The sequence below is a fragment of the Homalodisca vitripennis genome, chromosome 2, assembly GCF_021130785.1.
Source record: "Homalodisca vitripennis isolate AUS2020 chromosome 2, UT_GWSS_2.1, whole genome shotgun sequence".
Lineage (NCBI taxonomy): Eukaryota > Metazoa > Arthropoda > Insecta > Hemiptera > Cicadellidae > Homalodisca > Homalodisca vitripennis.
In genome coordinates, this window is record NC_060208.1 from 54,093,592 (window position 1) to 54,117,476 (window position 23,885).

The window sequence follows — 23,885 nt, forward strand, 5'->3', positions numbered from 1 at the left end:
ACGAAACCTATCTTAATGAACAAAAACGTGAATACGTCTTGTGGCAAAATATATCAAAACAGAATCTATTATAGACGTTAAATTTGATTGAAACTTCATTTCACCATAGACAAGAATTAGTTCTATGATGGTGTATTTCCAACCGTGAAATGTGTGTACAATTGTCTGCCCGTATATCCGCCCGCCGAGAATGAAACGAGGTAAAGATCTGAAACTTTACTTGCAACCTCAGTTAAGCCAATTATGCTACACGTGGTGTAGGAACCTTGTCAAACAGACAATTATAGCCCAGAAGTTATTATTATATTATTAATAATAATATAATTAATTAATATTATATAATTATTAGTACTATATTGTTATGAGTGAGTTTTATGACGTCGAACTACACAATTTTTCTGAGCCCATTAAAGAATGACACAATTTCTTTTGTTTGCCGGGGAAATGTAAAAATGTTCTTATGTAAGATCATCTCTTATGTGTATCTGTTCACAGGACATCTTGAGAATTATTTTAAATGTTCTCATCACTCTCAGCGAAGCTTGCCAAGCGACACGTGGTGTGGCGAACCTTGTTGTAAAGGATTTTTTGAGAGAAAATCAGTGATACGTAACAATTTTATTTATTTCATTATTTCATATTTTATTTTATTTCTTCGTACCAAGTCCGATGTATTAACGCGCCAGTAAAATGTGCATATTGAAAAACCATTACATTTATTACGTTTTCACCGTACCGTAGCCAGTAACCTGCACACGTCTTCATTTCAGGAAAAAGCCGGAAACACCAGGGATCCAAGACAATCTTTAATGCTCAGAAAATCAAATATAAATTTAATGGTCTAAACAAAGCACTTTCACTTATGTATAAAACATGAACCAGTTATTACCCCCAAGAAACCGACAGCTCTTCCAAGTTTTTGGCCTCACAAAGAACTAAAAAGAACACACTTTCTTATACGGGAAAAATTAGCGTATCTATTCCGCAAGTATAATAATTAGCGCCCTACTTAAAAGAGTGATTTCCAAGTACTTTATTTAAAAAAGAAATTATAAAAAAAAACTGAAAGCTACTGTAACTGGTGAAATATAAATTTAAAACAAGAAAACCAATATTTGTTATTGTTTGAACTAGATTCGCTAATATTCGAAAATATGTGGCGTCTCGCACTGGTGGAGACAAATAAAACATCTCTCCAAATGTAGGTGTACATCGCACCTACCACGTAATATATCAACATTCTAGAAGATCACTAATGTCTAAGCGAGTTCATAAATAATATAAACTCACCAAATCATAACTAGAAAAAGACAATTTGAAGAACGGAATGTATCCGTCAAATTAGTTAGTAACCTACAAACTATCAGAACATAACAATGTTATGTCATAGATTTCTGGATTTGAACTTATTTCTGGAATTTGATACATTTTAAAAAGTGATTTTCCATCACCAAAAGGCAATAAAACACCTCGAATTTATGAAACAAGTGAGATAAAAGAAGTGATTTCTTTATTATATCACCTTTGCTTATCAGGTCTTCTTGTCAATTAATTAATGGTAACACTTGTCTGATAATAATTCTATTAATGATTATACACGTACTATTAATCTAGTTTTAAGTGGCTTTTGCTGCACAGTCGAGATAGGCCGATAGATAGGTTTAGTTCGCCAAAGATATCAGGAGTACACTGATATGGTTTGTCACTGCAATGCTGAGTTTGCTAGATACAGCAGGTGTACACTGATATGGTTTGTCACTGCAATGCCGAGTTTGCTAGATACAGCAGGTGTAAACTGATATGGTTTGTCACTGCAATGCCGAGTTTGCTAGATATAGCAGGTGTACACTGATATGGTGTGTCACTGCAATGCCGAGATCACCAGAGGCGTCAGGTGTATACTGATGTGGTGTGTCACTGTAACGCCGAGTTTGCTAGATATAGCAGGTGTACACTGATATGGTGTGTCACTGCAATGATGAGATCACCAGAGGCGTCAGGTGTATACTGATGTGGTGTGTCACTGTAACGCCGAGTTTACTAGATATAGCAGGTGTACACTGATATGGAGTGTCACTGCAATGCTGAGATCACCAGAGGCGTCAGGTGTATACTGATGTGGTGTGTCACTGTAACGCCGAGTTTGCTAGATATAGCAGGTGTACACTGATATGGAGTGTCACTGCAATGCCAAGTTTGCTAGATATAGCAGGTGTACACTGATATGGTGTGTCACTGCAATGCTGAATTCGCCAGAGGCGTCAGGTGTATACTGATGTGGTGTGTCACTGCAATGCCGAGTTTGCTAGATATAGCAGGTGTACACTGATATGGAGTGTCACTGCAATGCCAAGTTTGCTAGATATAGCAGGTGTACACTGATATGGTGTGTCACTGCAATGCTGAATTCACCAGAGGCGTCAGGTGTATACTGATGTGGTGTGTCACTGTAACGCCGAGTTTGCTAGATATAGCAGGTGTACACTGATATGGAGTGTCACTGCAATGCTGAGTTCACCAGAGGCGTCAGGTGTATACTGATATGGTGTGTCACTGCAATGCCGAGTTTGCTAGATATAGCAGGTGTACACTGATATGGTGTGTCACTGCAATGCCGAGTTTGCTAGATATAGCAGGTGTACACTGATATGGAGTGTCACTGCAATGCCAAGTTTCCTAGATATAGCAGGTGTACACTGATATGGTGTGTCACTGCAATGCTGAGTTTGCTAGATATAGCAGGTGTATACTGATGTGGTGTGTCACTGCAATGCCGAGTTTGCTAGATATAGCAGGTGTACACTGATATGGTGTGTCACTGCAATGCTGAGTTCACCAGAGGCGTCAGGTGTATACTGATGTGGTGTGTCACTGTAACGCCGAGTTTGCTAGATATAGCAGGTGTACACTGATATGGTGTGTCACTGCAATGCCGAGTTTGCTAGATATAGCAGGTGTACACTGATATGGTGTGTCCCTGCAATGCCGAGTTCACGAGAGGCGTCAGGTGTATACTGATGTGGTGTGTCACTGCAATGCCGAGTTTGCTAGATATAGCAGGTGTACACTGATATGGAGTGTCACTGCAATGCCGAGTTTGCTAGATATAGCAGGTGTACACTGATATGGTGTGTCACTGCAATGCTGAGTTCACCAGAGGCGTCAGGTGTATACTGATGTGGTGTGTCACTGTAACGCCGAGTTTGCTAGATATAGCAGGTGTACACTGATATGGTGTGTCCCTGCAATGCTGAGTTCACCAGAGGCGTCAGGTGTATACTGATGTGGTGTGTCACTGCAATGCCGAGTTTGCTAGATATAGCAGGTGTACACTGATGTGGTGTGTCACTGCAATGCCGAGTTTGCTAGATATAGCAGGTGTACACTGATGTGGTGTGTCACTGCAATGCCGAGTTTGCTAGATATAGCAGGTGTACACTGATATGGTGTGTCACTGCAATGCTGAGTTCACCAGAGGCGTCAGGTGTATACTGATATGGTGTGTCACTGTTTTTCTTTTTGCATTAGGTTTTCATAACCATTTGCACATTTTCTTATATTCTTTTTACTCCTTACTATGAATGCCACAATAGAGTATACTCGGATATTATACATATCTTTATTTTAATGAACGACAGTATTTTAGGTTGTCCAATTGGAGTTGTATTATGGGTTTCTGCATCTGAAGTTGTTACTAAAAACCTTAATTAATTTAATCTTTTGAAATGAAGAGGTTTGTACTTTAGATGTACAACTACACAAAACAAATCCTAGTTGGCATTCATTCAGAATCTCGTGTGCTAATTTGGAAAAAACTATATATTTACACTTCTGTCAACTCGGTCTGGAGGGAAATATTTACTTGTCGTATTTACACTAAACATGACGCTTCACTAGATGTTTCTTGATTTGTAGCTGTGTCCACTTGTATACACAGCCAGAGTTCTACAAGTGTAAAAGAAACAACTGTGTATCAGTTATAGAAATGTCAAACTTTAGTTTTGTGTAAAAAATGGAGTTTTTAAATGTTCATATCATTCATGTATTTCTTAGAAAACACAGTCGTTATTAAAGAATTGTCAATATACATAATGTAAAAGAATGACTATACAAAATGAATCCAAGACTGAAGGATGACTTGACTTACGTACAAAAGTAGGCCAAGTTAAAGAATATAATTAATATAATACTCTATAAAAACAAGTATATCACTCCAGTACGATAAAACCCAAATTCTACAAGAGTATGAGTCTTACCAGGGGACGGATCGGGGATTTCCTGTTTGACCTTGACGGCGGAGGTGGTGACCTCCGCGACCTGACAAGGAGTAGGTGGCGGTTCCCTCTTGACTTGAGGAGGTGGCGCCGCCTTCAGGCTGACCGGCGTTGTTCGGGAACACCCTGGAGACACTAGAACAATGGGAAAGTGTTAGTGGCAGGGAAAACAACAAACATGGACACATGCGAGATATGCAATACACTGACATTATTGAATATTAAAGAAATACATAATATAACGAAAGTTTCTTAGGTTAGCTACGACTAATAAATTTATAGGCATGTAGTTTTTGCAGTCAAATTCAATAACCGACCTCCTTCTTGTTAGGCTTAAGACGAACTGCTGACATTCTAAACTATCAACTCGAGGCGGTGATATTTTCAAATACGTAACTGTAGGCGAATACGGAAGAGGGTTGAGGTCACAAGTGTAAAGGTGGATGTAGATGTAATGTGTAATAATTAACATGATACCAACAAAATCGACAGTATACGCAATGTAATTAATAGTCGACACACTTTAATAATTCTTGATTTCACAAGTCCTGCAGTTTTCTAATAACATAGATTCCAGTTGTTTGTATTTTTGGGCTGGGGAAATTCAATTTCAAACAAGAATCGCAATCCCTTCACTATTCGAGAGTGACAAAATATGCGCCTATATAAAACTCCATGTTATAGGATGAGCCACGTGAAAGAAACCCTATTCTGGCGCAATCTAATTTGGAACAATCCTAAACACAAACTTCCAGCAGTTTAATTACAGAGGCCCATCAATAGGCATTGTTCGACTGGTAGATTTCCCTCAAAACCCCTCTTCAGCTCCTCCCTGCGGAATCCGAGCCCCTCACTCACCACTTCAGAAGGCAGAAGAGTTGAGTTGGCAAGGCTAGTCAATGATTACATATACTATGTAATCATTGAGGCTAGTATATTCCGCCCAGCCAACTCGCATGTCTAACAAGTTTCCATATTCTAACACTATTTTTACGTAGTTACGCCAATTCAGTTTCTTTAATTCACCTTTTAGATTTTATTTCATACAGGAAGGTTTTTTAGTTTTTTTCAAATCAGAACAGTTCAGAAAGTCGACATCGCAGTACAAGGTTAGATATAAAAAAATAGATATGCATTTAAAGTTGGCTTTACTATTTCACTGGTACATCGTCAAGTGCTACTGATTTTTTGTATCACTGAACGATAACAAATGTCCGGACATATCTTGTTTCCTTCACAATCCTTCTATCTTCATAACTAACGTACAACAAACAATAATATGCCATCTCCGTACCTTAGTGACCGTCAGTCAACACGTCAAGTGTTTTAAAACATTTTTAAACCAAACGTAACAATCCCAAATAATTTGCATACAAGAATTAAATTTTATTCAGCCGGGCGTGCGAGCCGTGTCCCCGATGGATTATACATCCTTAAAGCTCCTCCCCTTTCCCAACCATAACTACCTGCCTGATAGTCATGAACTTTTAATAATTTAACTAAGTGCAAAATTATGACTTTAATAGAAATTTGGCTTTTCTTTTACGTAGGTACATCGCGTTTGGACTCTATCTTTGGTATAAGAGTGCATAAGTACCTAATAAAACTAAATTAATTAAATAAGAATTAAGAACACTGGTCATTCTCGTATACTTATTGCAATATATTAAAAACAAAGTAAAAATTAAAGTTACTTTTTGTGCTGGTCTGTTTGTGTATCAATATTTTCTAAACTACTCAAACAGATTTTGATACGGTTTTCACTGTTGGCTTCGATATGAACGATGGCAGATTCCTAGGTATGATATATCAATATTTTAATCATAGAAAGCAGAGAAAAGTTTTTATCATGCAAAAATTAATATTTTTGAACACCTTCAATACTAATACTGACCAAACCTTAAGACATAAAATAATGTGCTACGGATTCGTACATTTCAAAAAGGCCTACAAAAAAGCCCGCGGTGGCATATATCTATCTGCAAAGAATAACCCGCAATAAGCAATTTCCTCTTTTAAAGTTTACATTTTTATTAGATTTATTAAGCTATTAAGATCAATAAAGTATTCATATCAATACATTAAGATACGTAATATGAGTATTAGGTGTAAATGATAGTTATTATCTAACCTGTACTACAAATTTAAAAGACAATATGCAATTTTCTCTTTTAAAGTTAACATTTTTATTAGGTTTATTAAGCTATTAAGATCAATAAAGTATCCATATCAATGCATTAAGATACGTAATATAAGTATTAGGTGCAAAAGATAAAGTTATAATCTAACCTGTACTACAAATTGAAGAATGTTATAAAGCCCATCTTACTGGTCTGTTTACAGAAGTAGGTTTCTCAGGTCTGTGTATGTGTGTGTGTGTGTGTATATATATATATATATATATATATATATATAGTTTTTGTTATATATATATACATAGTTTTTGTTATATATATATATATATATATATATATATATATATATATATATATATATATATATAACAAAAACTACTAAGACCTGAGTTAATTACAATGGCCATTAATAGACACTTATAGATAGATTTTCTTGACCGTGGGAAAAAGGCAAAATCAATTAAGCAACAGAAATACTAAGACCAGAGTAAATCACAATAACCATTAATAGACACTTAGTGACAGATTTTCTTGAACGTGGGAACAAGGCAAACTCAACATTAAAGTCGGAAAGAAATTCACGTGAACCAGAATTGATTATACACGTGCAAAGTCACGGAATTGTGTGCGAAGCCGCGGGTAACAGCTAGTTAAAAGTAACTGTTGATTTGCAGTTACAGCTGTACAGTGGTAAAGGTCTAGATAGACCCTTGGCCGATACGGCTTAGCCGATTTCAATTTATTTTTTACAAAAATACAGCATTTTTATGAGCTTCAATTTGAAGTGTCACAAGGTATTAGTTGCCTTTTAAAAATTTTGACTTTGGGTACGGGGGCATGGGGGTGAGCACCCCCATTTTGATAATGTTTTGTTCTCCCAATTAGTACTATACACTCCCGTTTACAGAATTTTAATACTGGGCTCTTAATACGTCTTTTAATACGAGTTTGAAGTTTTTAAATGAACACCCTGTATAAGCCTATATATGGTTCTTAGCGATGCCCATCATGTCATGGTCTCCGAGTGAGTCACTGTCACGGCCAGTGTGACAAGGGTCGTGAGGGGAGGTGAGGAGGGTGAGTCAGCCCATCAATTGAACCAACTAATGACGAAATGCTCTCAACCTTCCTTGACACATGTTTTGTCATCTGCGGACCCGCAGCGCTTCAGCGCACCACTGAGGTTTCTGGCACCAATTAGTTGTTCGAAACCAATAATAGCAGTGTTCTTCTACACCCAATCCGGAGGAAACACACTTAGCTTTTGAAAGAACAAATAAATTTAACAATGGACCATCCTGCATTTTCTTCGTAACGCGTCCCCGAATTTCCTTTCCTACTCGTTGGAGTTCCATCAACCATCCAAACTCTCGCTGAGCAATGTCCCATCAATTTAAAAATGCATATAACAAAAGGTCCTAGAATAATTATTAAAATACTTTAGCATTTTTTAGTATTTAAATTAAAACAGTGGGTTTTGGACTCCGTAGTCGGAGAGTGAAACATTTTTTATCTATGAAATAATATGTATTTCTCTCCAGTATATTATGATTTTATTGAATAGCACCAACAATATCAATAACATATTTTACCCAGAGTGGAGGGATCCTAAAGTCGAAGTCCTTAACTTTTCAGTTAAGGCACTTATGGTGGGGCAGGATGTAAGTGTGAGATGGAAGTAGGCATATTTAAATAAATACAGAGTCAGAAGGCCGGCGGCATGGTTGGGTCTGTCTTGTTGTCCAGATCAAGAAAATATATGCATACGCAGTTATGAGAATCCCACCTCTTTAAAAAGATCAACAACTAAGGTATATGTTATAACAATCTTTAAATGCGTAGCTAGAGTGAGATAGTAATTTTACCTTCAATATCTGCATTACGCTACTAAACAAGAACTCCACACTTAATATTTTATAAAACTTACAGTTAAAAGTGTGTTTTAACTGAAAATTCCAATTTTATTATCTGGAAATAAGAAGTATTTTTTTATTTAAACCTACTTTATGGTTTCAAGCTATAAATGTAGAGAAATTAAAATGGCACATCGAAATCATACGATTTCGTAGGCTTTGATTTCAGTCGTAATACTTGTTTTACAACGATAAAATAGAAAATGGACCATTGCTCCTATAATTGTTTTCCCTGGACAGAGTTATAATTTCTTAGACCACTCGTAATTTGTGTCACCCCCACAGGTTCAGTCCCTCACTTCTCTAGCAGTCCGAGAAGAGATATGAATACCGGCTAGCAGCGTAGCACTGGCACAGAAAACATTTATCTCGAACACAACTCAAGTTTCGGAAGGGTCAATGGGTTGTTTAATTAATGCAGCAGTAGAAAGGCCATTCGTCTGACGGCACATGTTCGGCACGGCAGCCGGGCCTCGGCCTGGCAGTGGAGTGTGGAGTGGAGAAGACCGGGGTTACGGGTTACACTCACGACGGTGGAAGGGGGGGGAGGGAGTGTAGGAACTGGTTCCTTCGGATAATACTCTTAAAAGAACTGGTTTAGTATTTTATACGGCGCCGCTCCACGCTCGGAAGTGACCTGGCGATTCGGCGCAAAAAACGAAAACGAATTCCACCAGGTGGATACCTTGTACAGCGCATGCGCACTGCGCTCGTTCTACTGCACTACGCTTGCGTGATGGGCTTAATAATCGTTGCGGCTATATTAATTACGGTTTAATAAAACTATTATTTTTATAAAATAAATAATACTATTGCTAATACAGCACGTCATATTTGGCTTACTTCTCGGAAAGAGGAAACTGTTTTAGGCCCTTATAGCAGTAGATTACGATGCCCTTTGGTATGATACTGACAGCTAAATATGAAACTAACTCAAATACTGTAAAAAAGATACGACTGACACAGCTATGCAAATGAACTTATCATTAAAGTCGCCGATTTAGATTCCTATATAGTTTCTAAGTAAACTTTAACTGTTTTTTTTTTTTTTCACGGATCAACTTTACCTAGATGAAGTTCGTTTAAGACTATGTCTCAATATTAAAATAACGCTTGTAAAAACGTTTTATAAGTTTAGGGTGCGTAATAATGCGTCTGAAAGATTTTTATCTGGAGAGGGTACCAAAACGAGGACTATGAGTCCATGAGGTATTATATCAAATTTGATCTTTTAAGACTTGTCACATGAATAAATAAGAACATGTGATTTAGTGAAATGTAGTATTATTATCTTGATTAGTGTTCTGTCTAACTCTCAAAATTGTACCCTGACATACCGCTAAACAGTGATGAAAGTTTTTATTATTTTAAAAACACCTTGAACTATCTAACCAAATGTGGACCGATATAAAAGAAAAACTTGTCAAAAGACATTTGCAGGTCATATACAACCCATTACTTTGTACCTTACTTGTCATATCATATTGTAATTCATAAGCGACATAAGTCATTCAAAATATATTTTACCGCTGTTTTTCAGCCTTGCTTTGGGAACATCCAACCAAGGACCAAAACCAAACTATTCTAAACTATTTTGTTTAGTAATAAGTGAAAATGCATTAACTCGGTTATTTATCACCCGACCACAGCAAATGACGCAGTCAAGTTTTGATTTTTACGTGAAAATTTACCTTATAACACCATTATAAAACAGGTCATTGTTTAATATACTGAAAATACGTATACAATAATAAAATCATATTGCTAAAAATGTATAGGCCTTTAACTGATATACAACACTGATACTTAATTACTTTCATTTTTTCTGTGTCAAGTTTACAATACTGAATTAATGTGACATCATGGTAATCGGTCCACAAAATACTCGTAAATTTGTTAAAAATCGCACACAACAAATATTTTTTTATTTATAAAGGTACTTCTTTTTATAGTTATTAGGAATACACAGATAAGAAATTTACGAGCGTTAATATTTGAAATGAACGCTTAATATGTGGTAAAAACAAATACGACAGAAACTAGATTTTAAGAGATTACTAGGCCTAAAGGAGAGCTTGGGTTTACCCACTTCACAACCTTAAAACCTTCTGTACACCCCTACAGTATCACTACACACAAATGTTTACGGCCCTGACAATCTTAAGCCACACGTGCATTTTAGTTCTGTGATCAATTTGTTACCTCTGAGTCCCCCCCTCCCTCGCGTACGCGAGCTGATGGAATATTGTTTTTCTGAGATTTCTTGAGACCTCTAAGGCTCGGCGCGATATCGAATGACCCCAAGGTCCCGAAGCCTTAATGTTGAATATTTGATATCATCGCGGCCTAGAGTCACGCGAGGGGCGGAGGCTACCCAGTAGCCAAGGTGACCTTAACTACACCGCCACTACACTGTCACCCCCACGCCAACAAGTGTTTTGAAAGGTTTTAGAAAAGTTTAAGTTATTATTGTAATTAAAACACACCCATTTGACTTTACTTTACTAATTGTTCTTTGTGTCAGTAGTTTAAACTAAAACTGTAGAATAACTGCAATGTCTTATTTAATTTTACATCATGAACTTTTCCCCAAGCTAATTTTTGAACGATTGCAAAACATTTCAAAAAATGAAAATAATTCTGATTAACGTTGACTATTAAACATTGTCAAGCGTTGTCCCCTGTGGAGGGGCAGACCCTAAATAAAAAAAGTTTAATTTCTCTGATCGTGGCCCCCGGAAACCCTACTATCGTAATCTGAAAATATGTATTGGCTTATGCAATATAACGCGGCCTTGTGAACACGATAAATGCCGTAATTTTTAAAATACCCAGGCTACACTTGGTACAAAGAAGGTACTTGCCACATAGCTTGAATGTGTTCGTTAGTCAGTCTTAACCCAAAAAGATTTCAAGATTGAGACTATTCACATTCCAGCAACAATTTTATCTCGGGTTTTAAATAACATAAATCAAATTTGACACTTGTTTCAATTGTCGAATAATTTCAAGCAACATTTATTCTTACTTACTTTTAGATATTCTTAAAGATGCAGGATGGTGTTCGTTTAAAATTTAGAAGTTTTAAAGTTAGAAGTATACAATTATTGAACCGATATAAGTGAATATTTTACAAGCATGGTTCCAAATTAATTGTAACTACGAGTATAATAAGTCCACAAAGAAATTTATATGCTTACAACAATTTTGGTCTTTCAAGATTATGGTGTTTCTAAATGCTGAAACGTGTTACAATTTAATATTCCAACATTCAAACTGAGCCGAAAGGGATATTTACTTGTAAATTTCCGATCAAAATAGGTTTTTAAAATTTATACGTCCTCTAACAATCTAGAAAAATAAAACAATTATGTTAAATGCTCATCTTTGCAAGCTTCTCAATGTACAAATACAAATAGTACAACAAATTATAACATTTGTTTTCACAGCACCTAGGCCCTTGTTTTCATATTCCCATTTTCAAAATTGATTCACAAATAAAGGTCTAATATTTCAAATTTTTTAGTTCAGGAATCGAAGCACAAATTGGCACAACAGACCTAGAAGCGCTCATAAATGATCATAAATAGGTAAGTGCACACAAAAAACAATTAGTTTGTGAAATTCGATCTCTTTCTATTGTATTTTAAGGGATTGTGTAGAAAGTTGTCAAAATAACGATCACTTTGTAATTATAAATGTTATGTTTCAAATGTACGATTGCAAATCTGGCTTGTGTGACGAGCGTAAGAATGTACAAGTGAGGATTTTGTGACTTATATTCCAAAAGAACCGCATGAGAGTGACCTCGAAAACTTTAAAGCATTAGTGTTGAACGAACCTATACGGGTTGTACACCACTTTTGGGTTGTAACAAAGAATATGACCCTCAGTGAGAATTCTGAACAATGAATCTCATTCCTCGACATTTACAACTCAGTGTTTAATACTGTTGTGAAATTTCACTTTTTAAATATTGGGTAAGTTGTACTAATTTAGTTATATTCTGGGGTAAGCAGGTGGAATACAGAGTCAATCAAATGATCAATACTTCTCATTAACTATTTTTGAGGTATTGAAATAATTTTGTTAAATGTTATCTTTAAAAAACATCAGTCTAAAGTCGTAACTCGCGTAAATGTTACATTTTAAAGTTATGGGCGGTAATTTCTAGCACTATTTCTTTTTAAGTTATGTTTACGGTTTACCAACTCCGTAGCGACAAATTATTTAGACTTAAATTCTTTATTTGCAACAATTGCTCATTTAATAACATTAAATGAAATTAATAAGAAACGAACTAATCGTAGGGACCGCATTTGATGACTAACATCGAAGCTTGCCCATTAGAGTTGTGAGTGCGAGTTTAGGACAACCTCAGACAGAGGGTGACAAGATTCGTAGAAGCGTGAAATCTTTTCTCGGTTCCATTGTGTCCCGGACAGAGTATAGAACTTGAGCGTTCTCCAACTTTAAATCTTGACATTGGCTCCACTAGCACGTCGGAACATGAATTTCAGAAAATAAGCACTCAAAATGATTATTATGCCAATTTCATAGAACACCCGGGCCCTCGCACTCTAGTATGCAGCCCTGGAGTATACGCAGAACACATTCGGAGAGAACGTCGTAATCGCGGAAGTTACACAACAGCCAATCTCACAACACTGACTGCAACGAGTCATAAATTTCGATAATTTATCCAAGAAACCTGACGGACAGATAAGATACGGTTAGTTTTATAACTAATACAACTGCTGTTGAAGGACAGGAGCATTAAACGGTATTGAAATCACAATACCCCTGACGTATATCACCGTTACGTGTTCATTTAACTGTGGAAGACGTAACGTCACGCCGCGCCGTTAGCTTGGCTTGTGGTTCTATTTAAAGTTAAGGCTCCACATGTAATTTTATTAGCACATATTTCTTTTAAATAAGCATACTTCGATGCATACTTCAATGTTTTGAATTTAGAAAGATTGAGTCATAGATACGGGAAATATCGTGAATCAACACAACTTAAGGATAAAAAACACTAATTATAGTGATAGGTCTATAATAACGCATCTCATTTTCACCGCCTGCTTTATTAATAGCGCATTCAACGCCGGAGTGCGCTCTGCGCGTAATTGCAAGTTGGGAAGAGAAATAAATTCCATTCGCGCGGGATAAAAGTGAAGAGGGTGGGCTGTGGAGAGGGTTGAGGGGGAAACTCCCCTCTCGAGACTTCCCCTCCTTTTGTGCAGCAGGTTGCTTTGTTCGCGCTGCATGCGCCTGCAGCCTTCGGGAATGCAACGTTCGCATTTCCATTCTCGGCTTTGTAGAGAGCTTTTTGTTTCCGTTTCCGCATACCACTACGCCGCATTTCCACCACACCCTCTGCGGGAAGTCGGAAAATAGCTGCAAGGAAGCGCTGCCAAATCGTCTTGGTTTTGTTACTCGGGGAGATACACACTGACATAACCACCTCAGTTGTTCACAGAACACTGAAATGCCCAAGCTGTTCTACGAAGGATAAGTAAAAGGTCTGTCCCTAATAAATCTGATCATTATGAGTTTGACTAGTCCACAATATATTATTTATTCTGGGTTGAAGTTTTAATTGCCGTCCAGGAAGCTATTTAAAATCCTACCATTCCGTCCGTTCTCACAACAATGAGGGCATTCTTTTTAGGTTTTCCGGAAACTCAAAACTTAACTTACAATACAGTAGATACATTCTAAATGCCCCTTACGAGTAATGTTACGTGCGAATTAAAACCAACTAAAACCTGGTAAACTACTAATTCAACTTAAGTCAGAATGTGATTTTTTCGTATTCATATGAAAATTAATGTGTGAGTAGAGATAGAGTGCAGCGTGGATAGGTACGCAAAATATTCGAGTACTTACAAAATATTAGTACATAGCAACCGACATCACTAGACAATTATCTCAAAATAAAAACATTCTAACATTGCTAATGAATAGCTATTTACTACTTTTTTATTCATTTATTTATAGTACGTACACGTTCTTCCTACTCCTATTTGATGGAATGAAGTCCCCTTTCGGATAATCCAAGGATCGGATAACCAAATGTTGTGATAAGCCAGACGATCTCTTCGCTGAACGCAGTTTACGACTGGAGTAAAGGCTGCTGGGTATTTTACTAGTTTCCGCAGGCGGAGACACATTTATAGAGTTTTAAAATGCGAAAAAAACATTGGTTGTAGAACTGTTCCATCCAAGGCTACACCTATGCTGATACTGACAGCTCAGTTAGACTCTGATTTTAACCACTTTGACATTTTCACCATTCGGATAAACTCCAATTATGGGTAAAACAGTTCCGGATTATCAATCCTAGTCCTTAATGTATAAAATAAAAATTGTGCGATTAATTGTCAGGTGAAACAAAACTATTGTTCATGAACAACATAGATAAATGCCCAGCACTGAGTGTAAGAAAGAGAAGGTTCGCAGATAACCGCACAGTCATGCACCATTTGTCAAGAGGTACGTTTAAAAGACTTGCGGCCATTAAGATTAATGGGCAGATCGACCATTCATTGTTCTTCCCCCAATGCTACTCCCAATCCTGCTACTCTATATTAACCTTCAATCGCTTAAAAAATAAAACATCCTTAACTATTCCTGTAGATCATGTAAAGAACGCAAAAAGCAATTTGACAAAGCATCTTGTACACATGTATAAACTGTAGTTACAACACCCTTGGTTAGATGACACATGTTGTTATACAAACAACAACATGCACCCTTATAGGCAGAAAATCCATTGAAATTTGTTACATTATAAATGTGTAGATATAGAAATCTGCCTATTGCATACTTCCTCATAACGAAATTTCCGGAAGACTGCATTATATATATATATATATATATATATATATATATATATATATATATATAATATCAAAACATTTTGAAATATAATAGGGAATTATATACTACTTTCGATAACTCTTAAGATTTCAAGATGGCGGCCATTCAAAGCTTGCAAAAAGAATAGTATATATGAATACAGTTTACATTTATTATGGTATATATGTATAAGGTATAATGGTATATATTTATGATAGTGCAAAGTAAATATGTTTTTGGAATTCTCTGGTCATTTAAAATTATGTTTATTCTTACAGGTTTTTTTATATATCATACGAATTTCAGATAGCGGGGGGGTGTACTAAGTCTTATAATAGTATATAAAATTGCAAGATTCATTGTGAACACGATAATTACCGTAGTTCTTCTTTAGACTAAACGTGGTACAGATACACTATTTATTGTATACCAACATTTCTAGGTTGAGTTCGTTAGCCAGTCTTAACGAATAAAACGTTTCAAGATGGCGGTCATTCGCTTTTAGACAAAACTTTTATCTGGGGTATTTCATGACAAATCACAATTTACACTTTCTTACAATTGTCGAGGAATTTCAAGCAGCATTTATTCTTACTTATTTCTCGATAACTTTTAAGATATATGTACTCTTAATACAAGTAGGCCCACAATTGAAACGTTATAAGTAAATATATTTCCAAACATAATTCCATATTAATTGTAACTTTCAAGTTTAAAAAAAAATGTGTATTTATAACAATTTTTGATTCATAAGATTATGGAGGTAATGTTTATCTAACACATTTGACATGTACCTTTCTTCCGACTGAAACGGAAGGGATATTTTATCTTTACAATATTAAATAACTAAAAGTACCTTGTTCTCAGTAACCCAAATAAAAATTTAACGAGTAAAGAAACACGGTATTGTGTAGGATTTTAAAAATAAAGTGATAACGCTAACACGTATTTCCAATTTCATAATATGGCAAAAGAAACTGCTTATCACAGTTGTATCTATTACGAACGTTCGTAGGTTATTCACATTTAATGGGCTAATTATACAATAATTACACTTGTAGATACACGAGATTCTGAACCTAACATAGTACACTTGACTGCATTTAGTACTTGTATAACGTTTAAAGAAGTAGAAAATGAATTCACAAATTATACTATTCAGATAAAACAATTTGTTTAACAACCAACTGGGGGTTTGGAAAGCGCGAATAGCCAACAAGAATTCACATATTGTTTGCAATAAGAATGTATCCGGTGATTTATAGCACGTTAGTTCGCAACTTGAGAGCCGGACAGAAACACGTGAAATTCACCATTTGATCCAGCCAACAGTTTGGTTTACGGTCACTGAAGGTAAACCCACAAAACTTAAAGTCTAACTAATACGCAAATAAACGCTTTTAGTATTTTTTTGTCTAAAATTTATAATTTTTCAATATTTAAACGGTTGGTGGTACAAATGAAACCGTGAAGCGACGGTGAGCTTACATAGTTGACAGGTCGTAAAACCTTTTAATTGACTATAGTTAACTTTTTAAGGGGAAACTGTCCAGACCAAATTGAGAATTGATTAGACCTCTCCGGGAATCGAACCCTTGACCTGTCGGTTACGGAGCCACAACCTTATTATTACACTAAAGTTGTACCCAATTTTGGATGGGCAAGAACAATAGTTTGAAAGTGACGAGGAGAACCGTAATCTCGATACTGAGTAGAGGTCACCTGGGCTGAGTGGTATACACGTCGTGTCCTATATCTGCTCAGGGACATCGCCACCAAACATGAGAACAATGTTTAATTTCGGACAAAATAACTTACAAAATATAACCCAAAAATATAAGAGGCAAAACGTTGCGAGAAAGCTTGAGTGCAAGAACGTAGCCAGGATTTTTTTGGGGGGGAGGGGGCGGCAGATAACTGATATTTTTCCAAAGTGGACAAAGAGTAACGCCCCATTTTGTTCCATAAAAAGTTCTTGATCCGCTTCTTTGTTGAGAACGATCTATCAACAGCACATGTCAATAATACTGGATTATTATTTAAATAATAATTATCGTTTACTAAAAAAGTAATTGAAAAAATTGAATATTTGGGGGGGGTCCGGACCCTTGGACTCCCTTGCTGGCTACGTCTTTGCTTGAATGGGATCATAGGCGTCATTAACATTAGCACCAACACCGAGTAGCGCCAACCCTATATGTAAACTGTACATTTTTATAAATAAAATATTTATTTCCGGAATGTGTGATAAAATTATCTGATAATCCAACACATTCGATAATGTAAGCAGTTTAATGGCGTTGCATTTTCTCGACATAATGACAAAGCTAATACCGATACGCTCAGCTACGCGGTTTGAGAGAAATTTTCCTCTTCAAACGAGCTCGTGACCGATACGGCACCCGCGCACACGGCAGACGTGCTCTGCACAACTCAAAGCCTCTAAAGTTTCAGCTCGGTACAAAGCGCTTTGAATTGCAGCGTACACTACGTCACAGCCGGGGAGTGCCCCACATGAACAAACGGATCGTTTAGAGGAGGGGGGCGGGGGGGAGTTCAACATTACTGGCCTCGTACGCCTTCAAACCCTGATATACTGTAAGCTTTACACGAATGCACAGCGAGTTGTACGGTCGGGAATTCTAAACAAACCTCTAATTTGCCGTTGAAAAGTAAATTAAATTTCAGATTAACACAAATATATACTTTTAATATTTAAATTGAGCTTAACATTATTATCATTACAACATCATTACGGTAAAATCCACAATTCCCACAACTGACTTGTACTATACAATAAACTATACTCATGTAAGGTATACAGATGTACATAGCCTGTGAATAAAGGCAGATTTCACATGTTTCCGTCATCTTTAAAATGTAACTTGAAATGAATTATTACCTTAGATGTTTAATTTGCACAACACTTAAGGGAAAATAACTCTCAATATTTGCATTTTAATACAATCGTAACAATTTTAAACGTTTAGATAGGTTACTCCATAATCTCGAAACCTTACATGGCAAAAAATGTTAAATGCATATACTTTGTAAAAACGTTAATTTGATATTGTTGCAATAAGTTCGAAATTGTCTGTAAATAACGGTTCAATTGTACACTTCTATAACATTAAATAATGTTATAATTTTCGGATTATAGTAGTTTTGGATTCTGGCAGTTACTATCAGAGAAAATAAAAAATCACTTTCCATCATCAGAACGATTTCAATAGGCAGAAATCTACCTAATATAAATCGTGGGAAACCATTTATCGGTTACCAACCCCTGTAAAAGCCACGTTGTGGCACATGCAACGTTTCAGTAGAAAACTATTAATAAACCACAATACTTTACTGTATCACAAAATACTGTATAGCATTTAAATTACAAGTCGATCAAAATCGTAATTTGAAAGAAAAGGAACACACCCTGTTTACGCAATATTAGTGTAAGGTACCAGCAACATTTCTTGTCGCAAGAGAGAATAATAGGAAGACCGGTTACGCGGCACTGGTTCTGGTTATCATATTTAAAGCGACATTCCTCCATGTAATAAGTGCTGGTTTGAAGGCCAACCTTTGCTTCGCGCGTTTTCCTCGAATTTCCTCCCTCGTGATCCTGATAATTGACTCACCGGTAGGTGTCTTGGCCCTGCAGGCACAGCTGGAGCGACTGCCGCCCTCCTGTTTCACCTCCGGGGCGGTCTCCCAGGAGCGCCGCTTGGGTCGCCTCTCGGGCGCCGGGGCAGGCTCCAGGAGCCTCTTCTTTTCCATCCCTTTGGCCATCAGCTCCTGGAGTTGGCTTATGCCGCGCTCCACCACAGGGGCGGAGTAGGGGGAGCCTGGGCCCGCGGTGTAGGCGGAGAACACGCATTCTGCAACAAATACAAAACAAATGTCATTCATTACTACTGTAACTATTGAAAATGTAAACGGGTCAAGTACATGACCCATGCAAGCTAAATTAAACGCACGCCTATTTAAATAAGACACTGAAGTTATATATTTTTGTGGGCAATTATTGTCTGTGGACAAACTTGAACTTGTATAATGGCCAAATGTCTATTTATGTTCACCCATTTAATCGTTTGCTGAACATTTTTCTATCTTTTTAAACAGCCAATTTAAATTTACATTTGAATGCATTATATCGACAAAAACAAGAATATAAAATCTTTTATTCGTAAATGCAAATAACCTTATTATACGAGTCAAGTAATTGAAACAAAATCAGCTTATCAAATCTTACAATCAGTAAATCATCATTAACAAGAATGTAAAAAAATGAAATGAAATGGAAAATGTCTTTAATAGAGGCGAAGTTAGGACTATAAAGTCCTCTCTACCACTTAACCTCAACCTAAACATGTATATGTATTTCAAAATATATTTTGTGAGTATTATTTTACGTAAATTTTGTATGATTTTTAAGTTCTTGGGCAGCTTGTTAACCACTTTAGCATTTAGATGGTTATGGCTCCTTCTCAAATCTCCTAGTGTTGACTCCAGAGACGGCTAAAAAGGCTCTAGACTTTGTCTGATACTACAACAATCTCACACAAACAATATTTTATTTTTAACAATAACACATATCTCGTAGCCCACCAGACTTGCCAAGGCAAGTATTTCAAGCTCCTCGAAAAGCGACTTGCAGGACCAAACTTTTTCTTCCCGTGTTTAAAACTGTAAATCGGCCTAGACATAAATCATTCACTATTAGCATACGTATAGACTATTTTTGTACAATATTAGAAACAAAAATATCTTATATCTCATCAAAACATATAAGAGCCCCATCTCCCTATAGCCTCGGCTAGCGACCATAAGGCCGACGTTTTCCTTGTTGTTGACCAGAGCAGCCGTCCCCGTGACCGGGAAATGTATTGCGACTCTAGCAGCAACGACACATCACGTGGTGGCGTGACTTCTCCACGTGGCTGGACACATGCTCGGCCTCACAGGTGACGTCAAGGAATTGGAATAGAGAAGCGCACGTCGAGAATCGGAATGGGGATGGCTGATTGGTCTGTATTTGCGTAATATAAAATTCCAAAACATTACTATTTAAAAGTTTCAATTTGTTCGGTGCTGATTTTAAACTTACTCCAGGAGAAACGAATATTGCATTTATTACGAAACTGCAACGATACCGATAAAGGAAATTATGTTACGGAACTAAAGGACTGCCGTGCCAGGAACGTGCACCACTCCTTGATGCAAAGTAGATTGTAATCAGTAAACAACACGGACTGCTGACCAACCCAATGCGCGCCCCTTCACCTTTACCCGTACACCGACAAAGGTTAGTTCTTTTACAATAACATTTCCTTATGTTGACCACTTACAACATGTAATTACATTTTACTAGATTATCAGCAACCACCACAGAGATGTCTTCAATGTTATGTTTGATCAAACTGAAATCTAATACTGCTAGTGTTTATATTCTAAAAGAGAAGTATTCAGGGACTTATGTAATGGGTTATTTTTGTCCACAACCTTTCATGTAGGCAAGAATAGAATGCAAACAGTTTTTTTTTTTTTTTATTTTAATTTTTAGTTTTATAATAATAGTCTGTAAAGGTCACCTATTACTGAAATGCCCAGTCTAGGTGTGGCAGGCCTGGCAAGACGTTTTCGTGGCTCCTACAAACTTACGTAAAATCGTTACTAATTTATTTATTTATTTATTTATTTATTTATTTATTCTTCCAACGGAATTACACCACTTGTACATGTAATAAGTAATGCATGTAGTGTGCTTGTGTATTGTGTGTGTGTTGTACATCTAATTATTTGGATTCACTTTGTTAAACATTTTTTTCACACATTTATTTAAAACCGTAGACAGTGAGGGCTTTACCTTTTATAAATAAAGACTGTAATCATTACAAATCCACATAGGCTCACAGTTTAATACGGGTTTCGAACCGTGTAAATATTGGTCTAATTGTATTGACTTTATTAGTGAGTAGTAGTAGTCTACGTGTGTACTCACCTTTGTGCGGGGGCGGTAGCAGGCCGTGGTACTGGGCGGGGGCGGGCCCAGGTGCGGCGGCGGCGGGGGCGGGGTACCGGGGGGCGGCGTACACATCCCCCGGGAACAGCGAATACACCCCGTAACGGCCAAAACCTGCCGCAAACCTGTCATTAGTGCTGTACTCTGGACATTCAATCACCACAATACCGTGGATAGGATGTTCGGCAGAATGTCGCTTACGCTACAAACATTAAATTAATCACACCACATCACAGTCTCGATGACACATTGAAGAACACACACAACTGTCTCACTTGTTTCAAACTTAATGTTATTACATTAGGTTTACTAATATATTAAAAAGATCTTTTACTGCAATTATGAATGAACTTAATGTAGTACGAAACGTTACAGTAAAAGATTTTTTTTGTTAATATAGGCTACTCCTACTGAATACTCATAATAAGACGTTTTACGAAATGCAAGCAGTAATTCTACTTTAATATGCACAATCTGGAAAATAAATATACTACATCTAATTTTCTTACATTAGTTTGTCATATACGTCTGATAAAGTCATTAAAAAGACATTTTATTTTTCACGCCAGAACCAATACCCTAAAATAATAAATTACAATTAATAAAATAAAAAAGTAACTTTTAAAACGCGTCTGACTAATGCGTACTTGAAATCTATTCTATTTAATAATAACCTGTAGTACCTAAAAGTGTATATAAGTTACTAAGTGTTATAAAAATAAAGAATATAAAATAAATTATTTACTTCTTTCACTCTTTTAATACTATAAAAATTTCAATCAATCTGTAATTGGTAAAAAAATGTAGTTTTTCAAATGAGGATTAAGAATTCTTCCACTTTTATTTAATTGACTGAGCTTTAGCGAAGCCCACCCACTCGAGTGGCTCTGGAAGAATTTCATTTATCTTTCTGTCTGTCCGACCGAAATCTTGGAATCTGGCCTTGAAATTGTGCATGATTATTCATATCTATATGAGTAAGGCTGATTTGTACCAGTATCGTGGTGGATGTCCAATCATGGAACTTAGCTGAGCGTCGTGGAAGCTTATATTGTATGCTGGGCTATGTACAAATTTCCTTTCCCTATGATTGTCTGTCATTCTGTCAATAATGAAATGAGTTATAAGCTTAAAGTTTGGCATTAAACCTCAGCGAAGCCTGATACGCGACACAAGCGTAATCCAACCTTGTTTTAATAGTAACAGTATTGTATTTTGTAAAAATATAGAACAATATATGAACACAACATATTTTTAAAGTGAATTTCTAAGTTACACCTACTTAAACCAGTCCCCCCGCAGATAACAGCTGGGTTTATAACACTATTGTCTAGTTAGTCTGTCATACGGGGAGCAGTAACGATAGGTATGTTCCTAACTGACTAGAAAGCATTGTTTTCCAACAACTACAGCTGTCTGTGAGGGGTGAAATCTTGATCATGGACTAAAATTTGGTGTGAACCTTAAGGTGGTGCAACCTATTTTGGGATTTAAGATGTTTATATTAAATTCAAATCCCTTAAAATAGAAACATTTGTAATGAAGGAGGAGGAGCTCTTCTTATTGGAATATCAATTTTCTATTATTTTACAAAAGAAACATTTGTATTTTAAATTACAGTCAATTAAAGTAAAGTCAGCAGTTGAGGCACATACAAAATTTATTCAAACCCAAAACCAATAGCACTACCTTGGCGACAGAGAACTGGACGGGAAGGGGTTTGGCATATTCCTGCGACTCGGATGGAGATCAGCGTAAATCCACTCTGCGGTGGAGGACTTGCGATTGTCAGATAGCTGTTGTGAATGTAAGACTCGCCATAAAGAAATCCCAAACAAGAATGAGGGTCAGAATGACATCATGTCGGAAAGTGTGGACTCCGATTATATGTCAATTTCCCTAATCCCTCTTACAGTATTAAAAACAGCCAACACATCAATTCATATCTTGAAATGTCCCTACAGCAATGGCCAATGGCCATCATTGGCTATATCTGGCCAATGGCTTAGTGTAGCGGGTACAACGGTTATGGCAAGATAACCAAATCAAGCAACGTCGAGCGTGGTTGCTGCTTGGATGAGTTAGCGCTGAACGATCCTGTCCTTGCAAGCAGCCCGCCTGCCCGGCCATTAGTGGTGGTTCGGAAGTCACCTTTTAGCCGTTGGTTCCCAGGTTAACTGTTAGAGAGGGCTTCTTAGCCCTAACTTCGCCTGGTAAAATAAGACTACTTTACTTTACTAAACAGCAAGGCCAAAATATTTCAAAACTTGATTTGTGTCAGCAATCTTTTGACACGGTTTGGACCGAAACCCACCATACGATGTTGCTCTAGTCCTTAGCCTTGGTCTGATCAGTGTACACAGTACAGTAAACGCACGACCACACAGACGACGGTCTCCCTTTAGCCTCCGTAACGAATGGTTCACTAAATGGCCACCAAGTGCAGAGGGGCGCGCCTGGCGCTCATTACTTGCTTCTGCCTGATTCGTTTTTAATAACAGTTAAGTAGACACTTCTCCACGGAACGCGATGATGTGTCCTTCAGCACACGTACAGTCTGTTCCCTTCATACTAGAAACACAACTACTCAGTACTCAGTACGAACATCATGCTTCAACTTGCTTCTTCACATTTTACTTATTAATATCAGAAAACCGAGCTTTGCTCTGTAGTTTTT

General features: G+C 36.8%; 1 protein-coding gene across 1 annotated transcript in view; it reads right to left on the reverse strand.

Moving 5' to 3' along the window:
* Nucleotides 1-23,885, reverse strand: part of LOC124353958 (trinucleotide repeat-containing gene 18 protein) — a 139,821-nt gene that overhangs the window by 69,206 nt on the left and 46,730 nt on the right. The window contains exons 4-6 of the mRNA XM_046804043.1: nt 21,188-21,322; nt 18,825-19,064; nt 4,257-4,409 (exon numbers count right to left, since the gene is read on the reverse strand). Of these exons, the coding sequence (XP_046659999.1) occupies nt 4,257-4,409; nt 18,825-19,064; nt 21,188-21,322 (528 nt within the window). The remainder of the gene's footprint in view (nt 1-4,256; nt 4,410-18,824; nt 19,065-21,187; nt 21,323-23,885) is intronic.